Here is a 22815-nt window from a genome sequence, read left to right as displayed (position 1 = left end):
AAGCAAACAACCTTGTTGTAAATAGTAACAAGACAGAAAAAATTATTTTTTCCTTGACTCACTATATTTATAAAGATGTAAAGCCTGTAAAACTGTTGGGACTTCACCTAGATAGTAGATTGAGCTGGGACCAACACATTCAAGAGTTATGCAAAAAATTATCTAGAGTCACATTTCTTTTACGTAAGCTTTTGAATTCTGTGACAACGAATATGCTAATTACTACCTATTATGCCTTTTTCCATTCTCATCTTAGATATGGCATTACACTATGGGGTAATAGCTGTGGTTCTCAAAAGGTTTTCATATGGCAAAAGAGAGCCCTAAGGGTAATAAAAAATGTCCCAGAAAGAGAGTCCTGTGAGCCTCTTTTTAAAGAACTACAGATAATGACTCTACCTAGCCTATACATTTACTGTTGCTTGGTTGATGTTAAAGAAAATCTACAAACACTCAGGGTTAGACAAGAAGTTCACAGATATCCTACTAGGAAAAACCATATGATAGAAATGTTACCAATAAAATTAGAAAAAACTAGAAGTAGTCACTGTATTATGAAATTAAAGATGTTCAATAAACTGCCTCAAGAGGCATGGCATGTAACATTAAAAAGATTTAAGGCAGTTTTAGAACATTGGCTCAAAGATAAAGCGTTTTACTCTGTACAAAGTTATTTGGCCTGTGATATTAGTACCTTAAGATTTTAAAATTAGTGTAGTACCCCCTGTTTATTTATTTAATTGTTAATAATTTATCTATTACAATTTATCCTTTTGTAAATTTTTCTGTTATATCGTTGTTAAATTTTTAAATTTTAGCTAAATCAGAGCTAAGCCTGGTTGATGAAAGAATGTAATAATTGTTACCTGTAACATTGACTAAGCCCGCTAGACAAGTTTGTTAATGTACACAATATATAATAGTGGGATTTAAGCTTTAGCATAGAATGACTTTGTCGATTGCATATTTTATGTTTAAAGACAATAAACTTTCTCCTTTCTCTCATTTGTTTCTTTACACAATTCTTTTGAGCACAATCTTTAAAGAAAAGCAATAACACTGCTTTAGAATAAACCAATAATAACAAAAGACACACTCACATTTCCTGTCATTTGTTTTCTGCCATGATGATCATCATTTACTATTGGCCTGTGGTCAGTTCTCAGTGGTTGGCTGTTCATTGCAGACCTACTGTGACCTGTATTTGTTTTAATTAAGTGCATGTTTTAGAGATAGTGTGCAGAAGTTGACACACAATACGTTTGTTATGATTCCTTATGTCGTATGCGTATCACAACGCTTGGATACGACTTGTTTATTTTAACCGATATTGTAGACATGTTCGTTCGTAGTAATCTATCTGAGGAAGAGATCAGATTGCAGATCTCGAAAAGTAGTGTTACTTGGCAAACGTCCAGAAAAATCATGTTTTTTCTTCAAAAACAGTAAGCTATAACTTGTTACTCTTAAAAATTAAATTTCCCAAATGTGATAATTACACATTGTCAAGTACCTTTAGCCAGGGAGGTTTCTGCGTAGAATGTAACAACCGAGGCCACCACTGGCAGTCCTGCTTCCTCAAGGTCAACTGCACACCTCGGTCTGTCACCTTAAGGTGCCTCACGTCGTCATCCTGCACACCACAAACATTCACTCTCATCTGCCACCATTAATAAAGTATTTGAATTATTTTTAAAATACAAAAACAAATACTGTCGACTGAAAACAATTAACATGTTTACTGCGTTGATAAATTTGGTAATCTTTCTCATATTGCGGTATGAGTCACCGATGATAACTCATGTGGATGGTGGACTTATGCGTCTGATAGTTTAGTGTAAGTCAGCACTAGAACGCTCTAGATGAAACTGGCGGAACTATAGAATAGTGTTCTATTTGGGAATGCCATTGTGATGAGTCACCCATGATTTGGCAATAACGTACCAAGCAATGACAACAGCTGAAATCGGTGTAAACAAGGGAAACAACTGTGTAAGCAATTACCCGTGACTCATACGTAATAATATTTTTTATTATAATAATTACAAAATATACTTCTCTCCACTTCAATTCCAGATTAAATTGTTAAAAACAAATGTTAATACGTTCTGCAAATAGAGAAGGTGTGGTGAAATCCGGTAGTACACTTTCTCAACTAAAAGTGTACCATGAGTCAATGTATCACATGCCGAAGTGAACATATTAAAACACAATGGCATAAAAAAATTAGCAACAACACAAAAATAAGCCATTAAAATATTGCGAAATAAACAAAAAAAATCACATGATAACAATTAAAAAAATACCTGTATATTTAAACCACTTTAGTGCTATTAACATGTACACATATCCAAGTTCTATGCACTCACTCTCATATAAAGCGAGTATCTAGGTCAACAAGATTAAGGGAATATTATAAAGGTCAAAGTTAGACTTTATTGTCTTACATGACAATACAAGCTTTCTCTAGGGAATAATTTCATTTCTAACATTCTCTTATAACATCGTGTTTGGGTTGAAAAATTAATTTTAACCCTTAGAGTTCTCGATATAAATATCTTTATTTCTTCCTAGTGAGCAGTTATCTTAAAAAATAATTTTAATTTGCTTAAAGTTGTAAGTAAAAGAATAAAAAGTGATAAAAAAAAAGACTTTTATGATTTTTATAAATAAACAAAACATAGAATATAACGATTCACATTTTAATAATTGACGAAGTTTATTTCTGAACATTGTAGGTTAATGGTTAAAAAAGATACTAACTACTGAAAACAGAAAAGAACCATAATTTTGAAAAAAAAAAAAACAAACCACAATACAATAAAACAATGTTGCATAATCTATAACAGGCAATTTGACATAGGAGCAGAGCTTGCGTGCAGATTTTACGGATTACACTTTCATCCTCCCACAAGGAAAAGCCACCAAACGTTCCAGCATATAGCATAAAATGGTATTTGGTTTTGGGCAACTAGTTTTGGTTCGATAACAGTGAATAAAGCGAAGCTGTTGTCTTACGTTCTAACCCATTTGATTACGAGTTCTAAGAACTACAGTTTACGATGGAGGACATAAACTTTAATTACGACGTCTGCTGTCATAAGCATGAGGAGTCAGCGTGGGATTTCCTGTCTTACACGTGGAAAGGGGTAAGAAGGCTTTAGGAACTATTATGGTCAAGAATAGAAAACAAATCTGCACAAAAACGTCTATAGAAAGAATATTTAATTTTGATGTTGTATAAAAATACAAAGTCTACGATCCGAACAACCTCTCAACACATTGCTTCTTGAAAACTTTTTAGTGAAAGGGAAATGCAACGTTTTTATATCAAGGAAGAAAAGTTATTATCAAAGATTACAAACTAATTTGTCTCCAAAGAACCCTAAATACAGATTAAACATCTGCATTTTCAGTGGTGTAACTAGGGCCTTTGAGGAAGAGGGGATTTTGGATGAATCCGATTGAAGAGCATGCCACACCAGGGGGTATGGAATAAATCTAAATTTAGATAAATTAGATATACCTCATTAAAATTTAAAAGTCAGATTATTGTTATACACTTATTTTGAAAACGTGTACAGCTTTTGGATAGGGGGTTTATCTCCCTAATACAACCCTTTAAATACACCACTGTGCATTTTAAATGCACTGCTGTTGACAATTTAATACTTGACAATTTCCTCCACATTAAAGAATTCTATACTCTCCAAGTTGGGCTGGAGAAAAACGATCATTTAACACGTTCGCATACCGATATGTTAAATAAAAAACATATATATAGACCAGCTGTCCCATATATGCGCCGTACGGTTTTTACTCCTGGACCAGCGTCCCACATATGAGCCGCTCGGGCCCGCTGATACAGACCGACGGCGCATATTTGGGACAGTGTTCTATTGTTACTAATAATATCCTGACAAATCACTGGTCTATTTTAACGGTTTAATATTTTCGTATCGGTCTCTGGGGGTGTCTGGCGCAAATATGGGACGGTTGGTCTCTGGATAAGTCAAAGTCAATGACCTGTATTTACGGTATATATTTCACTGGTCTCAACAGTATTAGTTTGTGAAATGCTCGTCCGGGCCGCGCCACTGCAGCAGAGCACGTGGTTCACTAAGTTTGAGGTTATGTTCAGTGAATGAGGTTACGTTCTGTGAGTAAGTTTACGTACTGTATAAGCTTCTATCTGATTTTTTATGAACATGGAGCCAAATAGAAAACGAAGGCGTGTGTGTACCAACAGTGAGATTGACCGTGAGTTAATTGATAGTGACAGTGACACTGAAATAAGTTCTTTATTTTCATCAGATGGTAACAGTGAGTACATTCCAACCTCTAACAGTAGTGATGATTCTAGTAGTGAAGTAGACCGCAATGAAGTTGTTACTGAAGTAGAGGCACATGAATATGTGCAGAATCAAAATAATTTTACCGATGATGTTAATGTACAGTTCGTTGCCAATGAAGTCCACAATGATCATATCAGTATTAATGGTTGTTGGACTGACACGAACAAAGTCCCACTAATTCATGATTTTGTGGGTGAAGAAAAAGTGAATATACAAACAACTGATCCAGTTGAAGTGTTTGGCAATATTTTTGACACCGCCCTGTTAGAAAAAATTGTCACATGGACAAACACCAGAGCTGGAATCATGCGAGGGACACCTCTTTCCAAACATGCTCATCTAAACTTTTGGGAAAATGTTTCTGTTGAAGAATTGAAAAAATTTTTAGGTTTGTGTATGTTGATGGGTAATGTAAACCTTCCATCTATAAAACACTATTGGTCCAAGGACGGCTTATATGAGCATCCTATCTTTGGCCGGACCATGTCCCGCAATCGTTTTGAATGTATTTTAAGATGTTTGTGTTTTTATGATCCAAACATAGACTCCACAGACAATAGGATGCATAAAATTGAGAATGTCCTCAATGATATCTTAGCAAACTCTGTTAGGGTTTACAGCCCTGGGAAGTCACTTTCTCTAGATGAGGCTATGGTCCTCTTCAGAGGCCGACTGTCGTTTCGGCAGTATATAAAAAACAAATCACACAAGTACGGTATAAAACTGTACGAACTGACAACATCTGATGGATTCATTTTAAATATCATCATCTACTTAGGAAAGGGGACACTTATTGACAAAGAAAAGGGCCACGCCTTTGAAGTTGTGAGAAAGTTAATGCAGAACTACCTCGGCAAAGGCCACATAATCTTTCTCGACAATTTCTACAACAGCGTGGACCTGGCCGAGTACCTCATGACCAACCAGACTAACATGTGTGGTACTCTACAGTCAAATAGAGTTGGGAATCCGCAAGTTGTGGTGCAAACAAAACTGAAAAAGGGGGAGTGTGTGAGCCGTCAAAGAGGTGACGTTACCGTCATGAAATGGCGAGATAAAAGAAATGTTTTGACTATTTCAACTTCAAATGGCCCCGAGATGGAGGAAACAAGAACAAAAAGGGGAGAAGTGATCCAAAAGCCCAGCATGGTTGTTCGCTACAACAAGGGTATGAGTGGGATTGATCGCAGTGATCAAATGATCTCTTATTATTCCACTCCTAGAAAGTCTCTTCGGTGGTACATAAAAATATTTTTCCACCTGCTAGATGTATCACTGTGGAACAGCACATTTATTTTTTCCAAATTGACAACGAAGACAACCTATCTGAATTTCAGAGACATTATTATAAAACAATACATTCATGTAGAACCCATTCCACGGAAACCTCGCCCCATCCGCTCTTCACAGACGACTCATGCTCCTGTCAAGCTGGAAAAGCGACTGAGGTGCCATGTCTGCCGAGAAGCACACAATACAAGGAAGCAAACCTTTTATGCCTGCTCTATTTGCAAGGACTCTAAAGACAAACCATTTGGCCTTTGCATGCCAACTTGTTTCAATCTATGGCATGAGAAGTAGGCCCAAACATCCAATTTATCTCAAGTACACTTTTGTTTGAATTTATTTGTAATCTTTGTAATGTAAAAGTTTGATTTATATGTCTCATAAAATATGTAAAATAAACTTGTTCATGGAATAGGTGTGTTTTTTTGTTAAAAATTATCCTTGAATCTAAAGTATTTCAACAAATAAATAGTGGCTCATATTTGGGACACTCGGTCTATGATACCATTTTGATGCTATAGACCGACCGGCTCATATATGCGCCGTAATAAAATAATGCTAAAAACCGCAAAAACAGAAATATACATCAAATATATATATAATTAGGGTTATTACAAAGTATAATAACCTATTTAAACAAAATCTTACCATCGGTCTGTGATGAAGGGCACACCAATATTAACTTGGTCTGTGTGTAAAGATCGTATTTCTGACGTCGGTCTCTCGTAATAACCCGGCCGGCGCATATATGCGCCGCTCGGTAGCGAACGTGTTAAATTTGTTCTGAATAGTGTAAATATTACAATGTTGTATACAATAAGCTGGACTTCACTTAAAATTTAATATTGTACACAGTTCAAATATTACGATACTGTTTTTTTACTAATTACAGTAAAAATTAAATTTACGCAGTTGACGAAAACTGGTCCAACCTGTACATATTCATTTCTTTTACTGTACTTCATCATGCACTGTAACAAATAATGTGTATGTCTTTGTTTAAAATCGTAAAATTCAAATTTTCTACTAACCTCTATTTTCTGAATGGTGTCAAAGAGCTTGAGGCGTACCGCGTACTTGGCTGCACCATGGGCCCCAACACCAAACGCATCCATATGCACTGAGTCATCCGTCAGTTTCACGTCTTTCCCTTCCTGCGAAATACTGTCAATTAACTATTGTACCATCGAAGCTTCTAGTTTGTCAGCAATATAATATTTTTACATTAAGTCATGAATTCTTAAAGATATGTTGATTTGTAATGGTTTATAATTTATATTCAATATGGAGTTTCTTATGGGAAAAATATATACTGAATATAAATTATATACCATTAATATTTACAGATAATAATATTTTTAGATTTCGTTAGCGATGAAACACTAAAATCTCAAGTGAAAAATTTATGGATTTACATGAGTTCCTACTTATGACGCAATTTTAAACTAGCACCATGTTAACCCTTTGAGTGCCGCAGCGTCTACATAGTAGATGTTGTGAAATGTGCATAAATTGCCGGCATCTACCCAGTAGACGATTTTTATTTAATTAATATCACATATAATTCATTTTTGTTTTGACAAATAACTTATTTCACGGCAATCTACAAGTTTCGAACTATCAATAAATTGTGATTGATTTTTATTGTTCACCGCCCCCTTATAGTTATTTGTCATCAGAAAAAAACAGATGACGCAATAGTTGGTCAGCTGCTACTTGTTGCCATTAAAACTACACAGTTTCGTTCGTTGTGTGTTTACATTGTGCTAGTTTCGTGTGTTTATGCTGAAAACTGTTGTTATTACTATTCTGCAATTGTGTTCAGTAAAACTTACAATGCATTTATAAACTTCTTTTTCCGTGTTTAGTGACGTATATTTTATTGTTGGATTGGTGATGAAGTAAAACGCAAGTTCCAATCAAACTTGATTTAAGGTTATAGAAGTAAGGTTATATTGTAGGCCTGTGTATATTTTTATATAATTAGTATTTTACAGTCGTCTTACTCCATTGAGTGAAATAGGGTAGTTATAATATTGTTTCTAAACTTTTGACAAACTTGAACAAAAATTGCTTTTTGTTGTATTTTGTATATATTGCAGTATCTGGTTAAATATTACTGTAACACACCATATTATGCATGATTTTTGTTCAGTTTTTCATGCTCTTTCATATGGTATAGCTAAAAAAAATATAAAAAAATATTGTATAAATAAAATTTTAGCTCAAACTTGAAATTTATTTTTTGAAGTGAAAACTTCTTTAGGCGCGTTGAGCGTTTTGGTAGAGGGTAAAATCCTCGGTTCGCGTCACCGACATGCTAATGATAATACTCTATGTATTATCAGCTGATCCCTATCAAAAGACAAACTGGTTGTTGTTCCAGGCTTGTGCAAGCCTACCTTTAACGTGGTTGTGTTTACTTAGATTGACGGAATTCAATGAAACAAGTACCGTTGGAATTGTAATGTAATTTTTCATTTAATTGGTGTCTAGTAAGTTTTTTATAACTGTACTAGTTTTTTCTAATTTGCCTTTAAAATTTTAACCGTAGACTTGGCCGCGGACTACTAACCTGCATGAAAACGTCAGTCTCGCTGTGTTAAAACTGTCCCGGCGGAGTATGAAAACAGACTGCGAAAATCAGTGACCTCTACGGCTTCCTCTCACGATTTAAAAGTGAAGCCAATGTCGTACAATTCTGTAAGATGCGTCAAATTAAAGCTCTTAATATTGGCAATCTATTGGTTACATTTTCAAATATTAAAAAAATGTTGAAATAATTTTGATTATTGTTTACATTTTACATAGCGTTTACAATGACAAGAAAAAAGTAGTAAGCGAGGATTTTTTTTATTTTTTTGGTCAGACAAAATTTGTCAGCGAGAAAGTTGTGTGAAAATAGATGAATATATTTTTTTTGTAATTTATCATTTTTTTATTGGAAGTTTAGTTTAGCCTGTAGTAGCGTATGAAGTGATGAGTGAACGTTTCTGCCGGAACTGTATGGCTCACTGATACCGTATTAACTCAATAAATTAGTTTATTGTGCAATAAAAATACCTTTACGAAAGAACCAAGTTAATTTAACTAATTTATTAGTCTTAAAATTATTGTGGGTTTAATTGTTATTGCAATTATATACTTTATCCGTAGCAATAACTGTATTATTTACAACGGTGTTAACTCACTTGTATTCTATGTTTAACTAACTATTAATATTGAGCAATTACAACAAGTATAATGATTGCATTGAACTTTTTTGCATTAAAATAATATTCTTTAATACCTACAGTACTTTTTTACAATGGAGCGGCGAGTTCCTCCACATCACTGGCGTCACTATCCTCTTCACTATCGCTGGTCTCAGAATCACCGATGTTTATTATAAAACTTTCACTAATACATCGACTATTTCTGACTGTATTATGTGCGCGTTGGACGCTTTTTGGATAAGTATAATTTTGTGAGTCACGTCAACAATACGTTATAGTAGCAGTACATCTGTATAATTGTTGCATATAGTTTTAATTACTCTCAACTTAATAGTTCCGTTTTCACTTCTATCGGCAGTCCCACGACTGCTACTGTTTTTTTTTTTCATTTTTTAGTTTTTTGTTATAACCTATATTCTTTTTGTGTAAATAAAAATAAAATTATAATATTATATGGAAAAAATACCTTGTTTTATAACACACAAACTAAAAAAAATTATTCAAATCGGTTGAATAGTTTTTTTAATATAGTTTTTTCCCCACACGCTTGCAAAACAGAAGGAAATGCTCCGGCAATTTATGCGTATGACTTGGGAAAATATGCTGTGGCACTCAAAGGGTTAAAATAGAACCCCAGACGTGCGGTCGGCAGCTAACTTAACGGAAATCACTTCTCATTTAGGTTACAATTCTATCTGGAACATCAATTGACAATAGGTCGGATGTAATAACAATGTAAACAACAACATTAGTACCAACTTACAAAACCTAATTACAAGTGTAAACATGACATATCCAGAAACTAAGTAGCACGTGTCTCCATAGATTGTATAAAAGTTTCAGAACTTCATCATACACCAGACCAAAATAGTTTGTGTAAAGGGTTGATAGAAGCAGAAGCTTATATTTGTGTCATTGGTAGATTTTAATGACAGCTACCAGCACAAATATATGCCGCGGTAGGTGTCATTGTGTGTCGCTGATCTTTGATGACAGAAATTTGTTACAAAAAAATGATGTATGTGCTTAATAGACTAATTTAGACGAAAATATACCGTAGTGTGGAACATGTTAAGGAAAAGAGATACCCTAATTCTTCATTAACCATCGTTTCTTCATCAATGAAGGACATGTTTTACACTTTTTTGACACCCACACACAACTTTTAACGTACGTTGAATAACAGAAAATTGTGTGTACATCTCATTACCAGACAATTTCAAGAAGGATGGTTTGACTACCAAGTGTACTCAGTTGTGTATCCAGTCCCTTGGACACAATTCATGTTTTCCTGTATATCCGTGGTACGTAGCTTTTCCAAACAATTATCCACCTGAAGATAACTATACTGCTATCAGGTACAGATTGACATTTGAAAAACTGGATTTGAGTGATATGATTATCACAGGATGCACCATCTGTGAGCTTGCCTTAAAATTTTATAACCTCAAAAGTTTTCATTACCACACATTAAGTAAATAGCAAAGATTATCAAAACAGAAACCACAAAAATTGTACTAACCTTGATATCCTTAAGGTCAATCTTGATAAACACGTTTGACTCATCTTGTGCCCAATATATAAATGGAGACAATAGTTCTGACCGCATTTATTTATTTTTAGATCTGAAACAAGTTTTACAGAGTTTACAGATATTCAATCTCAACCAGTTGACTAAGTGTCTTAAATATAAGTACCAAACTCTGAACAAGCAAACAGTGTTTTGAAATCTGAATAATGGGAATAATGATAGTGAATTTTATCTTGTTGGATAAAAACACTACCCAAGACTTTTGATGTCCAATATGTAATATGAGAACCGATAATTTTGTCTGGAAATATTTAATATTACTTTAAGAAAACTTTCTTTTATTTCATTTTTCTAAAATAATATGTTTCATGAACCATAAAAAGTACATAATAATTATAAAAGTTCCTGCACAGAACAATGGAATATAACAAAAAAAAATTAAATAAATAAATAAAACCAGCATCACAAGTTCTGGCATTAAAACAAATGCATGAAAACAGATTAGGAAACAGTAGTGGTGAAATAAGTAAGTAATGATTATTTTCTACATATAAGTTACATGGTTAAATTTGCCTATCCTAGAACATTTCATTGTCCAGAAGTAGGTTCAAATATTTTATTTCAAGCATTTATACAATGAAATGTCAATGTACACAGTGTAAATATTATTGTGTTGTATATGTCCTTGAATAACTAGTTTATATAATTAGCAATTTTATGAGTATAGATATGAATGTTGTTCTATTGTACTAGTAAAGTGGAAGTATATTTAATCCAGTGTAAATTTTATTTATTTTTATTGATTTCAAGTCTTCAGTAACTACTTTAGTTGAGTTGGTACGCTCCAGGAACCTCTTTCTTTATTGTATGTTTAAATACCTTGTATACTTGGTCTCTGGAATTACTGAATAATAATCAATATATTGAATATGAAGAAAAATAATATGAAGAAATGCTAAAAATGACTTAAAAACCCATTTTTTTATATCACTGAACGATGGTAAATGTCAGTAATATTGTTGTTTCTGTGTTTTCCTCCTATATAGCAAATTACATTTGTTGAAAATTGTTCAGGTTTAGACATCTTTGTTGTTATCCTTATAAATTATTCTTAGGGGTATAATAATTTATTCTTATTGTTTCTTATTTATGTTGGTTCTCACTGTTATTGAAGTACTATCAATGATAAAATATAGGCTGCTGAACTAATTAAAAGAATTAGCAGGTATCAATTTACAATAACGTGACCATGGAAAGGTATGTTCATTTTTTCCCCCTGAAAACTACAATTTTTCCTGAAAACAATAGTAAAGAAAAAATTCGTCGGCAACGAAAATCAAAGGAGTTACGATTTTTTGAAAACTCTGTTTTTGACAGTATCTCTGGCAATTTTACTGAAATGATGCTGACAAGTACGTTAATTCTGTCAACGATGCCTGCCCGCTGCGCAGTGCTGCGCACTGCTTGCTGTTTTAGAAAAAAAAAATTAACTCGAGCTTGCAAAAGTCGAATCCCAGATCACGTGATGCCCCTGATCCTTAACCCTCCAAGTGTTGTTCGACAAAATTTTGTCGGTTATTTTCCATTTTTAACGCAATAATGCCCGAAAGGCATCAATATAATACAATAATATACTTTCCCCCCAGTTTATATGCACCTGTGATAATAATACTTGGCTATAAATGCCCAACCCATGAAAAAAAGTCCATTTTTCATGGTCACGGTATTGTAAATAAATACCAATTAGCATGCCATTATTTATTCTATTTTTTATGTCTTTCACTAATATATTATTTAATTATTGTAACATATTTTTATTATCTCCTATCACTATTGATAATCTTACTATCGCATGATCATGAATTTCATCATTTGGTAGTTTCTTTTGACAAACAAAATCAACAAACCATGTTAAGTGGAACTTGTAAACATTTACCAAAATCATATGTCAAAGCAGTATGAACTTTTCTGTATTACTATTTACTACAATACTATATTCGGCTAGACTTTAATAAACTGCCTCCCCTCGTTATTCGGTTGTTTGTAACAAATGGATTGATTATTTTTATCAGAAGGAATAATTCAATATTAGAGTTTATTTAACTTACCATATCATTTAAACTTATTAGTTTCAGTAATGTTTAATGTAAACAATAAACAGCAAAAAGTAACTAATATTGTGAGACTTTTAAAATGACAATGAATATTAGGAGATTATGAGAGATCCTAGATTCAACATATGGGTTTGGCTCCTGGGAACCCACAGGAAGAATTCTTTCCTCTATTTCACAAAAGCGGTTAAGCCTACACACTGCTATCAAGCTGGTCAAGTTATAACTATCGTAAGATTTCTCTGATATGTAAGTCTAGGCCCATAGTTGGTTTTGTAATGTTATTGTTAAATATACGTTATTAAAATTGTAATGTACATTTTGTTGTTATGGCAATTTATTATAACTCTAAATTGTGTATGTTATTATACAATAAAGAGGTTGGATAATATATAGAATTGTTCGATAATAGCAATCAAATAAGAGTGTAGGTGCCCCAGCTTATTAAGGTCCTCCTATATTATTGTTTGAAGAAACAAGATTCACTATTCAATTGTAGAATTTTGTCTAACAATAATAGGCTATGGAAGCTTTAGCTAGGTATAACTATTATATTATAGGCGTAAGCCTACTAAATTTTAATGTACAAATATTGAATTTAGGCTACTTCAACTCACAATGCTGTATATAAATATAAATAAAAGTCCCTAGTATTTTATCTCTTGACTACTTTTATTGTAAGATTATTAAATTTCTAAATCACTTCATTTCTTGAACGGAATGAATACAGCTTTGCAGTCTACACTTGTCACAACACATACAAATAGAACAGACGACGTCTTGGAAGTGGAAGTTGAAATACAGTACAAAAAATCACTAGTTGGAGTTGAAGTAATTTCTGGAAACACAAACCACAACCCCCCAAACTGAGAAGAACGATAGAAACTGGAACCGGTAGATACCTGGTACATATAAACAGCTGATTTTTTTTCTGGTTAAGTGCATTGATTATGTTCTGTTACGGAATAACTTTGGCCGAACGGCCGGGAAAAATTAGTTTTATAATCTGTAGACTTGACTGACTGATGACTAAACGGACTCGGATTTACTTAGAATTATCTCAAATGTTACAGAATGTACTCCTTTTTTCATCTTTTGGTTACAATAATGAAACTAGTTTTTTGTAGCCATAAATCTATTAGTCTTCAATTCAAACACTTATTTACATCTCGTCATTGGTTCTTTTTATTTATTTATTTAAATTCCCACGGTATAACCATTTTGCAAATTACATTACCTAGACTGACTAACAATAGCAAATGCTCATAAAAATAATACGGTATGAAAAATCAAAATCAACAACTAACCATGCCTATGACATAATAAATGAACAAGCATAAAAAAGATATAACTAAAACAATGTGAAACATAACAAAAGTGGTATCAATAACAATAATAGTGCAGTAATAAGTAATACTATAACAAGTAATCAAAAATAATAATGCAACAACGACAACAATAACAATGATAACAATAATAGACTAAAACAAGAAAGATAACAGTGGAATCATAGAGTAACTATTAATATAATCCTGTGTAGGACTCGACAAGCTCACTCCGACTCAAATGTCTCCAGCCTCACTATCAACACAGCACGTCTCAAAGCTCCCAGCCGATTGCAGAAAAAGTCAACACCACTGCACACGTCGTTGCCAAACCGAAGCATTCTTAGGACAGAGCTGAACTACAGATAGTTGCGGTTTAAGTGGCCCAGCTCGAACAGGCTGCGTGACCTTGTGGCAGAAGGGAGACGAAATGCAATTCGCTCCAAGAGAGAGGGGGCAGACTACCTCAAAGTTAAGAATCCTGTAAAGAAAGACAATATCTGCAAACTCCCTTCTAACGACCAGTGGATGTATCCGGAGCAAGTTCAGATGCCTATCAGGCTCTCTCCAGTCCAAATACCTAAGGAATTTATTTTGTGCGGACTGCAGTCTGTCAATGAGGCCCAGTTGGTGAGGAGACCAAACAACTGAAGCGTATTCGAGCAGCTGGAGGACAAGAGACTTGTAGAAGAGTACAAGAGCATTAGAGCTAAGGCCGTGTCTAGCAGTTCTCATAATCAGCCCCATCATACTAGACGCTCGGCAGCATAATTGGTCAATATGGAGACTTCAGCCAAAGGAGGAGTCGAGAACTATTCCAAGATCCTTGATGGATGTGCAATGATCAAGAAGCTTGTCATCAAGGGAGTAGTTAAAACCAATTGTGGAGGTGGTTCTCTTGAATGTCATTAGCTTGGTCTTGCTGGCATTAATGGACATCCCGTTGCACTGACACCATTTCGTTACACAGTTAAGTGCTTGCTGAAGATTTTCGCAGTCTTCGCCGGAGGATACTTCAAGAAAAAGTTTTATGTCGTCAGCAAACAGTAAGAAAGGAACTTTGGTGACCTTCTTGATGTCATTAATAAATATAGAAAACAAAAGTGGGCCAAGGTGGGAGCCCTGAGGCACACCGGAAGATGGGACAAAGGCGTCAGAAGTTTGATTAGCAAATCAAACTACCAGCTTACGGTTGGAAAGATAGCTACGGAACCATGCCAGCATAGTTCCCAAGACACCATAACCCTCCAGTTTATCAAGTAGGTGAGTGTGGCTGATCCTGTCAAACGCCTTGCTAAAAATCGATGTAAACAGCATCAACCTGCCGCCCACGACAGAATGCCTCAAGAACATAACTTTGGAATACGAGAAGATTAGTTACGGTAGATCTCCCCGCTATGAAGCCATGCTGTTCTTCAATGATGATTTCTTGAAGAGTGGCTGAAGGATGTCCAGTACCAAACCCTCCAATATCTTGCCCAACACTGAGAGAATCACAATCGGCCGATAATTAGTTACGTCCTGTCTGTCACCAGACTTTAAAATGGGTACGACGTAACCCTCCTTCAGGATTTCAGGAAAAACTCCCTTGGCCAAGCTAAAGTTAAATAATAAGAGAAGTATGGGGGCTAATTCGGCGCGGCAATGCTTCAGGACTCCAGGAGTAATGTTATCTGGACCGCATCTCTTAGAAGCGTCGAGAGCTCTCAGCCTTTTATGGATTGCTTCAGCAGTAACTGAGACCTCGGAGAAGGTAAAAGGCGTGTCATACGCCTTCGTTGGCAGTGATCCGTTGTCAGCAGGCTCATACACAGAAGAGAAGAATGTGCTGAACATATTACACATCATTCCTGGATGGAAGACACTGAGTCACCGAAGTTCATCTCACTCGGGATAGAAGATTTTCGCCTTAAATCACTGACAAAGCTCCAAAAGACTTTTACACTAATGTAAACCACCAACACACACACACTAATGTATTGTATCTCATCTAAATGAGATAGCTGAGTCAACAAAGTGGACATAGTTAGCCTTAGAAGCTCTAGAAAGGAGGATTTTACACTGATCATGTACACTGCTAAATGCACAATAGCCGAAGTTCGCCTTCTGAGTCTAATTGTAACATTGATGATACATGTTCTACCCTTTTTCGTTTCACTCACGTTTACTTTTCTTTGTGATTAGAGTACTGAAAGAATGGCCACTAATGATAATGTGGAATGAGGCCGCTTCATAAAGCTATTACAGTTCTTCCTATCACAAAGACCTTTCCGTTCAAACAAGTATTAATCATTGGAAACTTAAGCTTCCAAAGTGGATGAATTATATGCCTCTACTACCCCCCGCGTCTTTAGCTAAAGCTATATTTTTGCTTGCTATCTCTCAGATTAATGTCCTTAATGACAGAGGAGTCATAGTAGATCTGGTTTCTGACTCTCATAAAATTTATTCATGTGTCTTCAGTTATGCAACCTATGTTAACATACCACAAGAAGATTGTCATCTCTTGCTTCGAGTATCACTTGCATAGCAATCTCCAATGGTACATTTGTGAGAATTGTAAGTTTATTCATAACCTTGATAGGTACGACCAAGAAACTATTAGAAATGATTTGCTCAATGGATCAACTTGATCTCGAATGAGGTGAAAATGTTGTTTCTGAAGCTTTTGAGCTCAGTTCAGTGAGTATGTGAAACTACATTAGGAATGAAGAGGATCGGCCAGCCAGTCTTTCCCAGGTGGTTCAGCAAGTAGGTGAGAGTTTTGGTGATACTCAAGACGTTCCGGATACAAGAAAACTTAATGTTATCGACTACTATTATTTTTGTATAATGAGTGAATGGTATAAAGAAATGCCGAGTGCGGATCGTGCAGCTAGGTGTGCAGCTCATGTTAATGATACCATGCCTTCAAACCCCAAAATGTTTTGGATTGTTATCATTAATCTAAGCCACAGGCCTTTTGTCTCCCTTCACTAGAAACCGGTTCTGACGGATTACTTTTCCCTAGTCTTTCCAACACGCCTCAGGAACCTGTAGTGAACCTTCTATACTGTACTTGCTTTTGCTTGTCATAATTCATTTGTTCTTTCTGAATGCTCTGAGGCTGTGCGGGATGTCAAGAGGAAGCTTTTGGGACTTCACTCGTGGAAGGGCTGTGAGCCAGACGGAATCCTTCCATGTGTCCCGAAACAATGCCGCAATAAACTGGCTCCTCTACTTTGCGCCATATCTAACATACGAGTAAGCTTCTCTCATGATAACTTTCTTTAATTCTGAAAAATTGTATGCCCATGATAACGACCAAAAGCGGAGAACTTTTGTGATATCGTCATAATGTTCTATTTGAGCAAATAAAAAAAATCTTGGTGCTCGGTGCAGTGAGGCCCTTGAACACTTATATAATTACTGAACAGCATTATTTTAACCGGGAGATGTCATCAATGTCGATCAATCCTAAAAGGATTATCGTATTCAGCAAGGTTTGATGTTTAGCCGCTAACTGTTTGGACGATGAAAGAGTTGATAGGACATGATTATTAACAAAATACAGTAAACTGCGTTCTGTCGATGTTTTACTAAAATATTCTAGACTTTTAATAAGTTATATCGTTCCATTAAATCAAAAGAATTGTTTTTAAGTAATAATATTTCGTACATCGTGTCTGGAATACTTAATACAGGTTTACTATGTCCCAGATTGTGCAAATCCATTGTTTAACACATTCACGACGTAGGTGATAACTACCTTCGTAATTAAGTGGCGTGTTGATATCGGTAAAATCTGTCAGAAATGCGTATTTTGTTTTTTTGCTTAAATCACTCGACAGCAGTTATAAAATATGTGCAAAACTATCAAAACGTAAATTAAACCATTTTTTGATGAACTTTTATACATATATGTGCGTGTACCACGTGTGGTACACGACGCGCTGAACTAATAAGACATTAATCTACCGCGTCGTGTACCACACGTGGTACATGTGTTGCTTCTAACCTGCGTCTAGCTAGACATTTAGCGAGCATCGTTTGGCGCGCTTTTGTCTTTCTTCTGTCAGTCTGCTTCGTTAATTTGTAGGTTACCACTGCTAGTGACTGGGTGTGTGTTGAATTGAAAGTTATTTTGTGGTGTTTCGTAGTGAAATTGTAATAAAATGGACGAACAAGAGATCGATGATGCTCTTGAAGGCCACAGTGATAGTGAACTTACTGATTTTTCTGTGTCGGGGAGCGAATACTTACCATCTGAAGCAGATAGTGAGGATTCAAATGCAGACGGTAATGATGAGGAACTTGATGCAAATGAAGTAAGTCATGCATTAAATATCGAAGAAAATGTAATTGTTACTTCAGATGACGTAAGCCTTCAGAATGCAGTTCTTTATTTCTCACAAAATATAAGCTTAAGTGATGAATTAGGTTTAAATATTTATGAAAATAATACAAGATCAGAATTAGAAGAACCTTATCAGGAAAATAATGAAACCGCCAATGGCAATGTGCCCGAAACTGATGATGGGCCAAATGGTGAAACTGAAACAAGTACCGGTAATGATGACGATGGTAATGAGTGGGATGACATAAAGAGTACTGTTAGACAATTTCCCTATACTGACAATGAAGGGTTAGTATATGATTTTGACATATCAAATCCTGTAACAGTATTAGAGCAGTTTTTAACAGACGATATTATTAACCTCATCGTAGAAGAAACAAACCGATATGCCCGGCAAGATATTTCAAACAATATCCCCAAACAGAGGTCTTTTATGAGGCAGTGGATTGACTGTACTAGTGGAGAAATAAAACAATTTCTAGGGATTTTGATTGTGATGGGGATGTGCCCTTTGCCTCAAATAAGGTTTTACTGGTCAAATGACACCATGTTTAAAAATGACTTCATAAAACAGGCTATGAAGAGAGAGCGGTTTGAAATGCTTCTTCGATGTCTTCATTTTCATAATAATGAAGAAGCAGTAGGTGAAGAACCCAGGATGAAAAAGCTCCAAAATCTGCAGGTCATGTTAAATGATAGATTCAAAGCTGTCAGGATTCCAGGTGAAAACTGTAGTTATAGATGAGACCATGGTCCCGTGGAGAGGCAGGCTTAATTTCCGGCAGTACTTGCCGGACAAATCACACAAATATGGTGTGAAAATATACAAGCTTTGTTCTCCTGATGGCTATACCTGCAAGTTCAAAATATACGTAGGTAAAGGTGACATTACATCTGGAAAAGGCCACAAACAAAAAATAATGCTGCATCTTATTCATGATTTCTTAGGCCACGGCCGTTTGCTGTACGCTGATAATTATTACAACAGCGTCGAGTTAGCTGAGGCCTTGCTTAAAAGAAAAACTTACCTTTGTGGTACCTTGAGAAAGGATTTGAAGTCCAATCCGAAGACTGTTATAAGCAAGAAATTGAAAAAGGGTGAAGTGTATGCGCAGGAGAACAAACAAGGTGTAAAAGTAATCAGCTGGGTCGACAAGAGGCGAGTAAACTTGATAAGTACTCGACCTGAGGATGGGGACAACTTATTGCCCAGTAAAAAAACCAATAGAAATAACGAACCAATCATGAAACCTAGCTGTGTTTTAGCTTACAATGATGCCAAAAAGGGCGTAGACGTATCAGACCAAATGAGTTCGTATTATAGCCCATTGAGAAAAACATCTAAATGGTACAAGAAGGTTGCACTAGAGTTATTGCTGGGTACATGTGTTGTGAACGCCTTTGTGGTATTCAACAGTGTTAGGGAAAAGAAAGCTAAATGGGATATGCTAAAATTCCGATCTGTTTTTTGTTGGCAAGAAAGCTTGTAGAGGAAAACAGTAACTGTAATCCTGCTTCTAACCAACTCTCAACACCTCCGATTTCAGGTAATCTTATTTATAACTAGTGTATTTCATTTAAATTATATAATCTGAATCCGTATTGTTTTAGGAAACAGATCAAATAGTTTACACGTAAATTAGGCCTCAAAGTCTGTACAAACAATTTTAATTATAAGCTTCTTGAACATTTGACTTTAACCATATTTTCAACATTTAATGTGCTGTTTTCAGCAAGACGATTACCTACTCAAAAACACGAATTAGTTAAGAGAGATGGCCTTGCTAAGCAATCAAGAAAACGATGTTTACCTTGCTATGAGTCTCTAGTTGCCTGTCATGGAACAACAGAAGCCAGAAAACGTTGCAAGAGAGTTACAACTTTCTGCAAAGACTGCACAGATAATCCAGCGATGTGTTTGGACTGTTTCAATAACAAACATTAGACGAAAAATGTCATGTAGATTTAGAGTTTTTTTAATACTTAAGTTATTTTCATTACTTTATTTCAATTTACGAAGTATTTGTTAGGTTAGACTTGTCACTTTCTGCAGATTAAACTCATAACTTATAACGTGAGCAACTTTTTTAATCTACCCGTAATAACTACTCTAAATGTATGAACATATATTAAGTTTAAGAACATAAAGGTTTACAGGTTTATCTTTGCTGATAGGCTTATTAGCTATCACAAACACGGCAAACAACTATTCAGATACTATGCAATTTTTTACACCAATTTTGGGAAAAACGAGTTTGCATTGAATGAAAAATATTATAAGAGTTTTATAGATGGCGTAGACAGAAATGTAGAACCTTCTAGGCAAACGTTAGTTTCAGAGAGCCATTTGAAAATGCATTGTTCGTGTACCACGGGTGGTACATGACGCGCTGCTGTAATGTGGGCCGTGCGCCACACGTGGTACACGACGCGCTCGTGAGAAGATCGCCGTGTACCACACGTGGCGCACGTCGTCGTGAATGTGTTAAGACTTTTCAACGGTTATAAAGAATACTTTTGGTTTAAAACATATTTAATTCAGCGCACTGCGTAGTTAAAATAAAATGCATTGGTTTATTTAATCTCATTCATTTTATGTCAATTCCGTTAATATTTCATATTGGATTATATATTCTTTGGTAATTATATCTTAGCATTATTTTGCACACATGTATACTAAATTTATAGTGTATACTACAGTTTTGATCTAATGTCATAACGCATACAAATTGTATAAACTTACTATGGTATTTTTTTATTTTGTGACATTTCGTAGGATTTTGTGAACAAAATTTAGACCATGTTATTATAATCATGAATTGTGCTATATTAAAGAAGTTTTTGTGAGTAGAATTATATTGACACTGTGTTTAATTGGTAAGGTTTTATTTATTATCCTAGTAGCTATATACAGTACTTAATCAACGTTTTAATTGGCGTTTAACTTTTGTAGTAAAAAATAGAAACTTATGGTCTACATTTGGACATTTTCTCTACCCTATGATGCCGTAATAGGAAGCTTTGGAGTTCAGAAACTAGTTTCATCGTAGGTAAGATATCTGGAGTTGTGTACCGAACAAGTGTTACTTATTGTGTAGATAAACACATTTCTAGTTTTATAGTACATTTTTATGGGAGTCACAATACCATTTCTTATTGGTGGCAATGACGTACATTTTGACATCTTCAGCACTACAATATAAAATTCAACGATGCGGTATTTTTTCAAACGTATTTGTTACTACATATTAAAATTATAAATCTAACATTAAGGCTATTCATTGTATTTTAACCACAAAACAACTCAAGAGGTTTTGGAGTGTTAAAACTACAGGTTTTAGGTTTTAAAATTATAAGGTATTGTACATAGTTACAGTAAATAATAAATAAGTGCTTCAACTAAATTGCTTGTTTTTTTATTACAAAACTCGGTCAATGTTCCTGTAAAAGAAATTATGAATTACAATCCATGTTAGGTCCTTCACCTATACAGAGAATTCAACCCTTAGGGTAAAAACATAGTGGAGCGGCGAGGCTAGAGTGTAGCGGAGAAGGGAGCTGAGAGGGTTGAAAAGAATACATGCAGTTAGATGCGCTGAATCATAGTGGAGCGGAGAGGGGCGCTGGTTCAAGTCTCGACACGCTAGCCTTTCCTCTCAGATATTGTCGATTGATACAGTCATTGATACCCGATTTCTTTGCTCGAGGGTTCAGGCGAGCCTCGTTGGTCAAATCGACAATAAGTGCAGCTGTTATGGATACTGAAACATTTATTTTATCAGTGCGTAAACGCAGTGCTGTTGGGACCAACAACAATCCAGCCACCATAATAGATTCATTCTCGATCGTATGTGGAAGGAAATAGGCCAAGAAAACAACTGTACAGGTACGAGAAATTAATTTATTAGAACACAAACAAAACATTAAAATTATTGCTCATTGTTCAAGTTATAAGGTTCAACTAACAACCTTATGGTGGTGCATAAGTTCAATATATATTCAAAGGTACTGTAATCCATTCTGGTGTACTGGAAAAATCTATCTGGATATTTCTTCAACTGGGGAAACAGATGGTGGTACTCTCCAAATTCCTTACGCTACCTATTTACAGGGTGCACTGCACAACTTCTATTACCTAAAACAATCATTTTCAGTGCACTATAACAATCATACAGCACAAAATCGTCATCACTGTCTGAAGACATATTGAAAAGTGAACAACTGAAGCCTCTTGATTCACCGCGTTGATCGCCGCCGTACTATGTGCATGTGAAGCACCAATAGCATCGGGGGTCAAAACCCTCTCAGCTACCTTCTCCGCTACACCCTGGCCTCGCCGCTCCACTATGTTTTTACCCTTACACCAGCAAGGTCAGATATTATATCTTGCTCAAGTAACCACCAGGGACAGAGATTTTTCACGTAAACAGGAACGTAAACTCGACTTTACTGTCACAATATAATAAACAATAACGGAAGAGTAGCAAGAACCAGTAAACAGGAAATACAAGTTAACAAGTACAGTAAATCTGGATTGTGTCGAGTAAACAATGACAGATTTAATTTCTTTGCAAAAGTAACAATGGAAAGGAACCTTTCCATATATAAATAAACCTCTCGATAAATAAATAAAACAATCAATAAGCATAACCTGT

At 35.2% G+C, this 22815-nt stretch overlaps 3 protein-coding genes across 3 annotated transcripts in view; 2 read left to right on the top strand and 1 right to left on the bottom strand.

Annotated features, from left to right (window-relative positions):
* LOC124366978 (very-long-chain (3R)-3-hydroxyacyl-CoA dehydratase-like) overlaps positions 1–13387 on the bottom strand; it is a 41967-nt gene extending 28580 nt beyond the window's left edge. Inside the window, exons 1-4 of the mRNA XM_046823617.1 lie at positions 13117–13387; positions 10380–10482; positions 6674–6796; positions 1514–1633 (exon numbers count right to left, since the gene is read on the bottom strand). Coding sequence (XP_046679573.1) covers positions 1514–1633; positions 6674–6796; positions 10380–10466 — 330 coding nt within the window. The 5' untranslated portion in view covers positions 10467–10482; positions 13117–13387. The remainder of the gene's footprint in view (positions 1–1513; positions 1634–6673; positions 6797–10379; positions 10483–13116) is intronic.
* Positions 13388–17978: 4591 nt separating this feature from the next.
* On the top strand, positions 17979–18905 carry LOC124366633 (piggyBac transposable element-derived protein 4-like). The gene has a single exon (XM_046823231.1). It carries the CDS (start codon positions 17979–17981, stop codon positions 18903–18905), a length of 927 nt encoding a protein of 308 aa, XP_046679187.1.
* A 4-nt stretch (positions 18906–18909) lies between these two features.
* Positions 18910–19650, top strand: LOC124366632 (piggyBac transposable element-derived protein 4-like). Its single transcript, XM_046823229.1, has one exon. It carries the CDS (start codon positions 18910–18912, stop codon positions 19648–19650), a length of 741 nt encoding a protein of 246 aa, XP_046679185.1.
* The last annotated feature ends 3165 nt before the right edge of the window (positions 19651–22815 follow it).

This window comes from Homalodisca vitripennis, chromosome 7 (genome assembly GCF_021130785.1).
Source record: "Homalodisca vitripennis isolate AUS2020 chromosome 7, UT_GWSS_2.1, whole genome shotgun sequence".
Classification (NCBI taxonomy): domain Eukaryota; kingdom Metazoa; phylum Arthropoda; class Insecta; order Hemiptera; family Cicadellidae; genus Homalodisca; species Homalodisca vitripennis.
This window is presented reverse-complemented; position numbering and strand designations above follow the sequence as displayed.

Coding starts and splice junctions, on each gene's coding strand:
- LOC124366632 (XM_046823229.1), top strand. CDS start 18,910: ATGGTCCCGTGGAGAGGCAGGCTTAATTTCCGGCAGTACTTGCCGGAC.
- LOC124366633 (XM_046823231.1), top strand. CDS start 17,979: ATGGACGAACAAGAGATCGATGATGCTCTTGAAGGCCACAGTGATAGT.